The sequence below is a fragment of the Macaca mulatta genome, chromosome 1 (genome assembly GCF_049350105.2).
Source record: "Macaca mulatta isolate MMU2019108-1 chromosome 1, T2T-MMU8v2.0, whole genome shotgun sequence".
In the NCBI taxonomy this organism is placed as follows: Eukaryota; Metazoa; Chordata; class Mammalia; order Primates; family Cercopithecidae; genus Macaca; species Macaca mulatta.
In genome coordinates this window covers 188,601,771-188,613,926 of record NC_133406.1, presented here as the reverse complement: position 1 = coordinate 188,613,926, position 12,156 = coordinate 188,601,771, and the positions used below count along the sequence as shown (strand labels likewise).

Below are 12,156 nucleotides of genomic sequence, written 5' to 3'. Positions count from 1 at the left end.
CTGAGTAGCAGGGACAACAGGCATGCGCCACCACACCCAGCTAATTTTTCTATTTTTTGTAGAGACAGAGTTTCCCATGTTGCCCAGGTTGGTCTTCCTTACTATTAATGTCCTTTGTGGCTTTTTTTTTTTTTTCCAAAATAGGGGACCTTAATCTGCATTAAATACCTGTTCAGGCAGATATCCTTTCTCTTCGGTGATTTTCTTAATGGTGTCTGAGAATTCATCTGCTGCCTCTTAGTTAGCATAAGCTGCTTCTCCTGTATCTCTTTTTTTTTTTTTGGTTGTTTTTGTTTTTGTTTTTGAGACTGGGTCTCACTCTGTCACCCAGGCTGGAGTGCAGTGGCAGGATCTCGGCTCACACAACCTCCGCCTCCCAGGCTCAAGCGATGCTCCTGCCTCAGCCTCCCGAGTAGCTGGGATTATAGGTGTGGGCCACCATCGCCTGGCTAATTTTTATATTTTTTGTAAGGATGGGGTTTCACCATGTGGGCCAGGCTGGTCATAAACTCTTAACCTCAAATGATCCACCCACCTTGGACTGCCAAAGTGCTGCGATTACCGGCATCACTGCACCCAGCCTATCTTGACATTTTTAAAGCCAGACCTCTTTCTAAAATCAGCAAACCATCATTTGTTGGCATTAAATACTCCAGCTTTAGATCCTTCACCACCTTTTTGCTTTAAGTTGCCATATAATGACTTTGCTTTTTCTCAAATCATATTAGAGTCAATAGGTATGCCTTTCTTATAGTACCCACATAAAAGCTGCATATTATGCACATAAAAAGGCATTTGGCAAAACGTGCAAGGTTTTTGCGCCTGTTGGCATGGCTACAGTGACAACTTCATGAATTTCCTTTTTTTTTACACAATTGGTTCTTACGCTGGATTTATCTTAAAAAAAAAGTTGTTGTTTTTTTTTGTTTGTAGAGACAAGGTCTTACTTTGTTGCCCAGGCTGGTCTCTATCTACTGGGCTCAAGCAATCCTCCTGCCTCAGACTCTCAAAAATGATTCATTTGGCCGGGCCAGAGCAAGATATCATTTCAAAAAAAAAAAAAAAAAAGAGTTCATTTATCTTGAAACGGCAAGCAACTACCTCTGTAGACCTCAGTCTACAGTACATATCAAGCAATTCAATTTTTTCTTATAATGTCATGAGCATTCTCTGCTTCTTGGGAACACTTCCAGCATCACCAATGGCACCTTGTATGGGTTTCATGGTGTTATTCTAGGTTTATGATATTGTACTAAATACCAGGAAAAATATGCAAGAGTTGTAAGAGATTACTTTTTGTTGTTGTTGTTGAGACCCCAGGTTGGAGTGCAGTGGCATGATCTTGGGTCACTGCAACCTCCGTCTCCCGGGTTCAAGCGATTATCCTGCCTCAGCCCCCCGAGTAGCTGGGATTTCAGGTATGCACCCACCACGCCCAGCTAAGTTTTTTGTATTTTTAGTAGAGACAGGGTTTCACCATGTTGGCCAGGCTGGTCTCGAACTCCTGACCTCAAGTGATCCACCCACCTTGGCCTCCTAAAGTGTTGGGATTACAGGTATGAGCCACCATGCCCAGCTGAGAGACTACTTTATATTGCAATACACAATACACTGGAGAGACGTACTGCTCACTGAAGATGATTAATGTTGCACCGCATTTTAAGTGGATACTCACAATACTTGAGCTCATCTCCATAGCAACAGGAGGTTGCCACAAAATTATTAGTCATATGTTATATACTACGGTTAATTTTTATGCAGTTATGATTTAATATGGCATCTTTAAATTTGTGTACATTTCTCCCTTCTGCAAATGGCATCATGTGTGGTCTATAACTGTTTGTGTGCAGAAGTTTTTTTATTTTTATTTTTATTTATTAATTAATTTTTTTTTTTTTGAGACAGAGTCTTGCTCTGTCTCCCAGGCTGGAGTGCAGTGGTGCAATCTCAGCTCACTGCAACCTCCGCCTCCCAGGTTCAAGTGATTCTTCTGCCTCAACCTCCCCTAGTAGCTGGGACTGCAGGCGCGCACACCATGCCCAGGTAATTTTTGTATTTTTAGTAGAGACGGGGTTTCACCATGTTGGCCAGGGTGGTCTTGAACTCCCGACCTCAGATAATCCGCCCACCTCAGCCTCCCAAAGTGTTGAGATTACAGGCATGAGCCACCATGGCTGGACAGAAGCTTTTTAGACAGGGTCTCACTCTGTTTCCAGGCTGCAGTGCAGTGGCATGGTCTCAGCTCACTGCACCCTCAAACTCCCAGGCTCAATTGGTCCTCCCACCTCAACCCCCCCAAATAACTGTTAGTTTTTGTAGAGAAGGGGTTTCACCATGTTGCCCAGATTGGTCTCAAATTCCTGGGCTCAAGTGATCTGCCTGCCTCAACCTACCAAAGTGCTGAGATTACAGGCATGAGCCACCGCACCCAGCCAGTGTGCAGAAGTTTTGATAAATTTTAACTTGTAGATTTCTGGATTTCTGTATGTTTTATGGTAGTAAATGATAATATAGACTAGTATCTACATATGTTTTATACACTTGTACCATTTTCTGAAGTTTTTTGGTATTTCTAGGCTACGCCGTTCATCTGCAAGTTTTTTCAAACTGCTTGAAATCTCCATAACATCTTCCAATACATTTATTATTGAAAAAAATCCACATACAAGTGGACCTGTGCAGTTCAAATCCATGTTGTCTGGCCGGGCATGGTGGCTCACATCTGTAATCCCAGCACTCTGGGAGGCCGAGGCAGGCAGATCGCGTGAGGTTGGGAGCTCAAGACCAGCCTGGCCAACATGGTGAAACCCTGTCTCTACTAAAAACTACAAAAACTGGTAGCACATGCCTATAATCTCAGCTATGTGGGAGGCTGAGGCTTGACAAGAATCGCTTGAACCTGGGAGGTGGAGGTTGCAATCAACCAAGATCACACCACTCTACTGCAGCCTGGGTGACAGAGCAAGACTCTGTCTCAAAAAAGAAAAAAAAAAAACCATGTTGTTCAAGGCTCAACTATAAATGTTAGCCAATATTATTGCTGTTGTAATTAGGCAACTATTCAGTTCTTGCTCTGCCTTGGTATAGCCCTTCACCAAAATTAACATTAAGTTGATAACTGAAAAGTGTTTTACCACCATAAATGACCTAAAACCATGTCTTGTACCTGGCAGCTGCTTCTTTCTTCCCATCTTCCAATGTCCTCCAATGAATATGATCTCCAAAACCTGGAAGGAAAGAACTTTATAAGCATTCACCCAATGAACAAAGGGCACAGTCCCAAGAAGAAAGTGTGCATGTTCACAAGATACCCAATAAGAAGGTTTTCTTCTGTCAAGAGCTTGGTGTTCAAGTCCCAGCTCCACCACCTTCTAGGTGTATGGGACCATACCTCAAGCCTCAGTTTTCATACCTGCAAAATGGAGACACCACCACCTAATTCACAGTTTCAAAGGAGGCTAAATTAAAAAATGACATTAAATGCTTTGTAAACTATCATGGAATATGCTAATAACACTATAAGAATGAATGAGAATTTCTCACAGAGTAAACATAAAGCAGGTCATAACAAATCATAACTAATTCAAGGTGATTCAGCAATACAGTTTTAGATTCAGAAAGACCTAGGTCCATGACTCCACTTCCTATTAAGTGTGTGAATTTTTGTGAGTGAAGTAAGCTCTCCAAGTCTCAATTTCTTTCTTATTTTCCCTCTTCATCTATAAAAACAAGACAATAAGACCTACCTCCAAGGGTTAGTATAAGGATTAAATGAAGTTAGTATTTAAAGCTATTGTTATTAGTATGCCCACAATTCAGCCAGAGTAATCTTTCTATTTTAAACTCTTGAGCATGTTTTGTAGGATAGCACAGAATGGTCTTTCTAAATCATGTTACTCCTGGAAAAAAACAAAAACAAAAAAACATTCAAAGACTTTCCAATGCCCTAAAGATAAAGGTCCAACTCTTGTAGTAGGGTTTATAAAGCTTTTCAGAATATGGCACCTGCCCACCTCTCCAGCCTCACTTTCCACACTTTTCCTAAAATCTTATACATACACCCTGTCCGTTCCTTTTTTTGTTTGTTTTTTTAGATAGAGTCTGTCACCAATGCTAGAATGCAGTGGTGTGATCTTGGCTCAATGCAACCTCTACCTCCCAGGTTCAAGCGATTCTTGTGCCTCAGCCTCCTGAGCAGCTGGAATTAGAGGCGTCTGCCACCACACCTGGCTAATTTTTTTTTTTTTTTTTTTTTTGGAGATGGAGTTTTACTCTTGTTGCCCAGGCTGGAGTGCAATGGCACGATCTTGGCTCACCACAACCTCCACCTCCCGGGTTAAGTGGTTCTCCTGCCTCAGTCTCCCGAGTAGCTGGGATTACAGGCATGTGCCACCAAGCCTGGTGTATTTTGTATTTTTTGTAAAGATGGGGTTTCTCCATGTTGGTCAGACTGGTCTTGAACTCCCAACCTCAGGTGATCTGCCCGCCTCAGCCTCCCAAACTACTGGGCTTACAGGCGTGAGCCACTGCGCCTGGACTGTAATTTTTGCATTTTTAGTAGAGACAGGGTTTTGCCATGTTGGCCAGGCTGGTCTCAAACTCCCAAGCTCAGGTATCCGCCAGCCTCCTCAGCTTTCCAAAGTGCTGGGATTACAGGTGGGAGCCACTGCGCCCGGCCCTTTCACTTCTTTAAATGAGAGCAGCATGCACTCTCTCCCCTCCAGGCTTTCACAATCACTACTACCTGTGCAATTCCTTCCATCCCATACCTCCAATTCATTCTTCAGGTATAAGCCTAGAGGGCATTTCTTCTGGTATATCTTCCCTGACTCCCAAAGCACCCTATTCTTGCCCCATCACAGCACTCCCCAGGATGACTTGTTAATGTTTATGTGTCTATCTCTGGACCATATCTGTCTTATTCCTCTCTGTTTCCTTAGCATTTAGTAGTACACATGGTCACACTAAATGCTCCATAAAATATTTTTTGAGCAAATGAATCTTATTTAGATCATATCACATAATTTTATATCCAAAAATTATTAGTGATCATAATGCTAGCTGCTATTTACTGACCACCTTATATGTGCCTGACATATCACATGTGTTATCTCATTTAAATTTGGCCTTATTAATAACCCAGTTTTACTTAATCACTCTATGCTTCAGCTGTCTCATCTTTAAGAGGCATAATAATTATATCTCATAAGGTTACTGAATATCAAATAGAGAATGGCATAAACCCAGAAGGCACAGCTTGCAGTGAGCTGAGATCCGGCCACTGCACTCCAGCCTGGGTGACAGAACGAGACTCCGTCTCAAAAAAAAAAAAAAAAAAAAGAATGTACAAGACCAAGAATGAACCCAAATGTAAACTAGGAACTTTAGTTAATAATAATATATCAGGCCGGGTGCGGTGGCTCAAGCCTGTAATCCCAGCACTTTGGGAGGCCGAGACGGGCGGATCACGAGGTCAGGAGATCGAGACCATCCTGGCTAACACGGTGAAACCCCATCTCTACTAAAAAATACAAAAAACTAGCCGGGCGAGGTGGCGGGCGCCTGTAGTCCCAGCTACTCGGGAGACTGAGGCAGGAGAATGGCGTGAACCCGGGAGGCAGAGCTTGCAGTGAGCTGAGATCCGGCCACTGTACTCCAGCCTGGGCGACAGAGCGAGACTCCGTCTCAAAAAAAAAAAAAAAAAAAATATATATATATATATATATATCAATATAGGTTCATCAGTTGTAACAAATGTACCACATTAGTGCAAGATGTTACTAGAAGTTGGGAGAAGGAGGGAGAGAGGGAAGAACCCTGTATTTTCTGCTCAATTTTTCTATAGACATAAAGCTGCTCCAAAAATAAAGTATCAATTTTTTAAAATGCAGTGGACAAGTTAAAACAGCAAATTAGAGGCAGGCAGAGGCATAGATCAGAAAAAGGTATTCAAGATGCAACACAAAGAGATAGGAAATGAAAGTTATGGAGAGGCCAAGACATATAGAATAGATTGTGAAAGTCTAATACACATAAATTTGGAGTCTCAGAATGAAAGGGTGAAGGAAGAAGACATATTTGAAGGCAGGGCATGGTGGCTCACACTTGTAATCCCAGCACTTTGGGGGCTGAGGCAGACAGATTACTTGAGGCCAGGAGTTCGAGACCAGCCTGGCCAACATGGTGAAAATTCTGCTCTACTAAAAACACAAAAATTAGCCAGGCATGGTGACACACGCCTGTAGTCCCAGCTATTTGGGAGGCTGAGGTACAAGAATCACTTGAGCCCGGGAGGTGGAGGTTGCAGTGAGCTGAGATTGTGCCACTGCACTCCAGCCTGGGCAATAGGGGAAACTGTCTTTTTTTTTTTTTTTTTAGGCATATTTGAAGAGATAATGGCTCAGCATTTTCAAGAACAAGATAAAACATTAATATGGCCAGGCACAGCGGCTCATACCTATAATGCTAGCATTTTGGGAAGCCAAGACAGAATGATCACTTGAGTCCAGGAGTTGGAAACCAGCCTGGGCAACACAGAGAGATCTTGTCTCTACAAAAAATTAAAAGTCTGGCACACTGGCATGTGCCCATAGTCTTGGCTACTTGGGAGGCTGAGGCGGAAGGACTGTTTGAGCCCAGGAGTTTGAGGCCGCAGTGAGCATTGATTGTGTCACTGCACTCCTGGGTGGCAGAGAGATCCTGTCTCAAAAATAAACAAACAAAATACAACCATGAATCTACATATTTCTTCATAATATGTATTAACTGGGATAAATTATAAAAACAAACTTTTAAATGGTGAAACTGCAGAGCAACAAAAACACTGGGAAGATCTTGAGAGCACTCAAAAAGAAGTGACTTTTTTTTTTTTTTTTTTTTTTTTGAGACAGAGTCTGGCTCTGTCGCCCAGGCAGGAGTGCAGTGATGTGATCTTGGCTCACACAACCTCCACCTCCTGAGTTCAAGCGATTTTCCTGCCTTAGCTTCCCGAGTAGCTGGGATTACAGGCGCCTGCCACCATGCCTGGCTAATTTTTGTATTTTAGTAGAGACGGGGTTTCATCATGTTGGCCAGGCTAGTCTCAAACTCCTGACTTCAGGTGATCTGCCTACCACGACCTCCTACAGAGTGCTGGGATTACAGGTGTGAGCCACCAGACCTGGCCGAGAAATGACGTATTTTCTACAAAAGATCAATGATTAGACTGACAGAAACAACAGAAATCAGAAGACAGCAGGAATATCACCTTTAAAATACTAAAAAAAAATAACTCTAAACCTAGAATTTTGTACCCAACAAAACTATCTTTCAAAAATAAGAGCAAAATAGACATTTTTAGATAAGCTGAGAGATTTTTCTATCCTTCCCTCACAGCCCTTAGAAAAAACAATCTTGCTGATACCTTGATTTTGGACTCCTAGCCTCCAGAACTGTGAGACAATAAATTTCTGTTGTTGAAGACACAGTTTGGGCTGGGGATGGTGGCTCATGCCTATAATCCCAGCACTCTGGGAGGCCGAGGTGAGAGGATCACTTGAGTCCAGGAGTTTGAGACTAGCCTGGGCAACATAGTGAGATCCCATCTCTATAAAAAATAGAAAAATTAGCCAGGTATGGTGGTGCATGCCTGTAGTCCTAGCTACTTGGGAGGTGGAGGCAGGAGGATCGATTGAGCCTGGGAGGTCAAGGCTGTAGTGAGCTGTGATTGCCCCACTGCACTCCAGCCTAGGTGACAGAGCAAGACTCTGTCTCAAAAAAAAAAAAAAAAAGACACAGTTTGTGGTACTTTGTTCCTGTAGCCTTAGGAAACTAATACAGCAGAGCAAGGCAAAAGCAAGGAGACTAATAAAGAGGCTACTGCAATAATCCAGGCAAGAGATGATAGTGGACTAGACCAGCTGGGGTGGTAGAGGGAGTAAGATACCAGTGGGTTCTGGATATGTTTCAAAGGCAAAGTTAGCAGAATTTTGCTATGGATATGGGGTATGAGAGCAAAAAGAGAAGTCAAGGATCACTGTAAGGTTTTTGGCCTGGACAGGTAGAAGGATGGAGCTGCCATTTACAGTGAGGATGAAAGAATGATTAGAGCATGACCAAGACAGTCCAAGGAGAAAAATTAGATCCAATACATACAACTCTTTCAAAAAAATTTTGACTGGGTGCAGTGGCTCACACCTGTAATCCCAGCACTTTTGGAGGCCAAGGCAGGCAGATCACTTGAGGTCAGGAGTCCGAGACCAGCCTGGTCTAACCTAACATGGTGAAACCCCACCTCTACTAAAAATTCAAAAATTAGGCCAGGTGCAGTGGCTCACGCCTGTAATCCCAGCACTTTGGGAGGCCAAGGTGGGTGGATCACGAGGTCAAGAGATCGAGACCATCCTGGCCAACATGGTGAAACCCCTTCTCTACTAAAGAAAAAAAAAAATTAGCCGGGTATGGTGGCATGTACCTGTAATTCCAGCTACTCAGAAAGCTGAGGCATGAGAATTGCTTGAACTTGGAGGTGAAGGTTGCAGTAAGCCAAAATCATGCCACTGCACTCCAGCCTGGATGACAGAGTAAGACTCTGTCTCAAAAAAAAAAAAAAAAAAAAAAAAGATTTTTGCTGTACCAGGGACAACTGAAAGCTGATATATGATACAGTAAGGATAGGAAAAAGGGGTAATACAACATGAGAAGGGAGAGTCACTGGTAAAATGTTGGTGAGTCAGTGAGACGAGATGGGATTTAGCACTCAAGGAGAGGGATTAGCCTTTGCTAGGAATAATGATGGTTTATCAGGTAACAACAGGAAAGGGAGCATATATGAACACTAGTGGGTAAATGCAGTAGTGAGAATTTTTGAAAGGACTCTTTCGATTCCTTCTGTCTTCTGTTATAGGGGGACCATAATTACTAACTGAGAGCAAGGACTATGGAAGAAGTATTGGAGATTTGAAAAGATGGGAAGAAGTATGAAATAGTCCCCTAAGAGAGAACCAGAGAAAATCAAAAGGATAGCTAAAGGACTTTTTCAGGTAGGAAATGATCCCAGAAAAAGGCCTAGATACTAATAATAGTGAGCAAGTAAATATTGTCTGTATAGCAATTTATAATGCCCAATTTGTAGAGTTAAAAAAGAAAGAGAGAGAGAACTAAGCCAGGCACAATATGCACCTGTAGTCCCAGCTACTCCGGAGGTTGAGGCAGGAGGATCGCTTGAGCCCAGGAGTTTGAGGCCAGTCTGGGAAACAGGATGAGACTCTATCTCTAAAAAATAAATAACTAAGTTTAGAAAAAAAAGTTAAAATTAGAACTACATATAAGACAACTCCTTATAAGTAAAGAGGGGGTAATTGAAGTTAAATGTTCTAAAGTCCCTCTTACCACTGGGGGTATAATAGTGTTAAATTTTGTTAAGTATGCAAGTAAAATTTCAAGAATTACTACTAAAAGAAAAGAACTAGAATGCCAACTTCCAAACTAATAAAGGAGATAAAATAAGAACAAGCCAAAGAAAGGGCAAAAAGAAAAAAAAGCACAGAAAAAAACAGTAGAAACTGGATAACAGAAACAAGAGCAGTTCTGTCAATAATCAAAACAAACATAAGTGGACTAAACTTGCCAATTAAAGTGAAAAGACAAAAATTGTCAGACTTGGTTTAAGAAAAAAATACCTCTACAATGCTTATAAAAGCATACCTAGCCAGTTATGGTGGCTCACACCTATAATCCCAGCACTTTGGGAGGCCAAGGCAGGAGGATCACTTGAAGCCAGGAGTTCGAGGCCAGTCTGGGCAACATAGTGAAACCTCACCTCTACAAAAAAAATTAGCTGGATGCCGTGGCATGTGCCTATAGTCCCAGCTACTCAGGACACTGATGTCAGAAGACTGCTTGAAGCCAGGAGTTCGAGGATGCAGTGAGTTATGATGGCACCACTGCACTCTAGTTTGGGCAACAGAGGATGACCCTGTTTCTTTTCTTATTTAAAAAAAAAAAAAAAAGCATGCCTAAAACAGAAGGACTTACAGAAGTTCAAAGCCAAACAAAAGAGAGTCAAGGAAGCTAGATTAATATCAGGTTAAATAAAATTTCTCAGCTAGGCACAGTGGCTCATGTCTGTAATCCCAGTACTTTGGGAGGCTGAGGCAGGCAGATCACTTGAGCTCAGGAGTTCAAGACCAGCCTGGCCAACCCCATATCTACCAAACATTTAAAAATTAGCTGGATGTGGTGGTATGCATCTATAATCCCAGCTATCTGAGAGGCTGAGGTGGGAGAATTGCTTAAACCCAGGAGGCAGGAGTTGCAGTGACCCAGGATCAGGCTACTGCACTCCAGCCTGAGTGACAGAGTGAGACTCTGTCTCAAAAAAAAAAAAAATTAATTAATTAATTAAAATAAATTCTCCATGTACCTAGGCCACTCAGAAGCTAGGTGTCAAACCTTACCATCATGTAAGGTTATTACTAATAGAGACCTAGAACAGCACTGCAAAGTAGAACTTACTGCAATGAGCTGTTCAATATGGTAGTCACTAGCCACATGTGGCTACAGAACAATTGAAATGTGGACAATCCTTTTGGGCTCAATTTTTACTTTTATTTAACTTTAATAAATTTAAATGTAAAGAGTCACAACACTAGAGATTTAGTCCAACCCTCTTATTTTCATGAGGCCTAGAAGAAAAATTATCCAATACTCCAAGGTAGACCACAACCAAAATTTAAGTCTCCTGACTCCTAATTAGCATTCTTTTCTAATACCCCAGTACTTCCCAAGCTGTTCTACTGCAATATCCCTAAGAGTAAGTCTAGAGGTGTAATGTGAAAATAGTCCACTGCGGCTGGGCACGGTGGCTCACGCCTATAATCCCAGGACTTTGGGAGGCCGAGGCAGGCCAATCACAAGGTCAGGAATTTGAGACCAGCCTGGCCAACACAGTGAAACCCCATCTCTACTCTACAAAAATTAGCCGGGCGTGGTGGCGGGTACCTGTAATCCCAACTGCTTGGGAGGCTGAGGCAGGAGAATCGCTAGAAACCGGGAGGCAGAGGTTGCAGTGGGCCGAGATTGCATCACTGAACTCCAGCCTAGGCAACAGAGCAAGATTGTCTCAACAACAACAAAATAGTCCAATGCATGTACAAAATTTCCTTGAGAACTCATATTACAATTTACATTGGAATTTTTAATAATAGTAATAATCACCACCATCACTTATTAAGCAATTACATTTTTTTTTTTTGGTAGAGATAGGATCTTGCTATGTCGCCCATGCTGGTTTTGAACTCCTGGCCTCAAACAATCCGCCCGCCTCGGCCTCCCAAAGTGCTAGGATTATAGTCATGAACCACTGCACCCAGCCTAAGTGCTTATTTTATGTAATAATTATACTGTAATAACAATATTAATAATGACTAACACATATGAAATTTATTATGTGCCAGGCACTTAAATGCTTTTATATGTATTAACTTTTTTAATCCTCACAATAACTTTATGAGGTAGAAACTCTAATTATCCCTTTACAAATAAGGAAGCTGAACTGAAACAGCTTGCCCAAGGTTACATTGCCACTAAGTGGCAGAGCTGGGACTAGAATCTAGGTGGTTGGGTTCCAGGGTCTGTAGTTAACAACCATTCACCACACTTTACTGCCTCTCTAGCAAAGATTAAATGAACAAATGAACGCAGCTTTGCCAAAGCAGAATGTTAACACCAACTTCAGATCTAGAAAACTTGGATCGTTTTTGCAAAAAGATGTTTAAAAAGTATAGTGTTTACCTTCTTACTAAAATTGTCTACTCCCCAGCACCACTAACGCTCCCACCTGTGCCAACATGGAACATCTGAAGGCAGTCCAATTTCCTAAAGTGTCACCTGTATAGCCACTTAATTTATGCCAGTTATCTGCAAAGTGAAGTCTCCCACATCAGCAGCTCTTACCCTCCAACAGTAATTTTTTTAAAAAGAAAGAAAAGCAACCATTTCTAAACACAGCATTCAATCAGAATTTCCAATCTCTTCATCCAAAAATTGTTTTAATGAATGTAAGCTAAGGACATCTGAAAAGTATTATCCACCCACTCCCAGCTGATGAAACCTAAATAACAAAAGGTCAAGCATCAGAGCTGGTAGCCAAGCCTTTCAAACAGGGAACACTATACC

General features: G+C 42.0%; 1 protein-coding gene across 1 annotated transcript in view; it reads right to left on the bottom strand.

Annotated features, from left to right (window-relative positions):
- Positions 1-12,156, bottom strand: part of TXNDC12 (thioredoxin domain containing 12) — a 34,475-nt gene that overhangs the window by 17,738 nt on the left and 4,581 nt on the right. Inside the window, 1 exon segment of the mRNA NM_001266161.1 lies at positions 3,167-3,227. Coding sequence (NP_001253090.1) covers positions 3,167-3,227 — 61 coding nt within the window.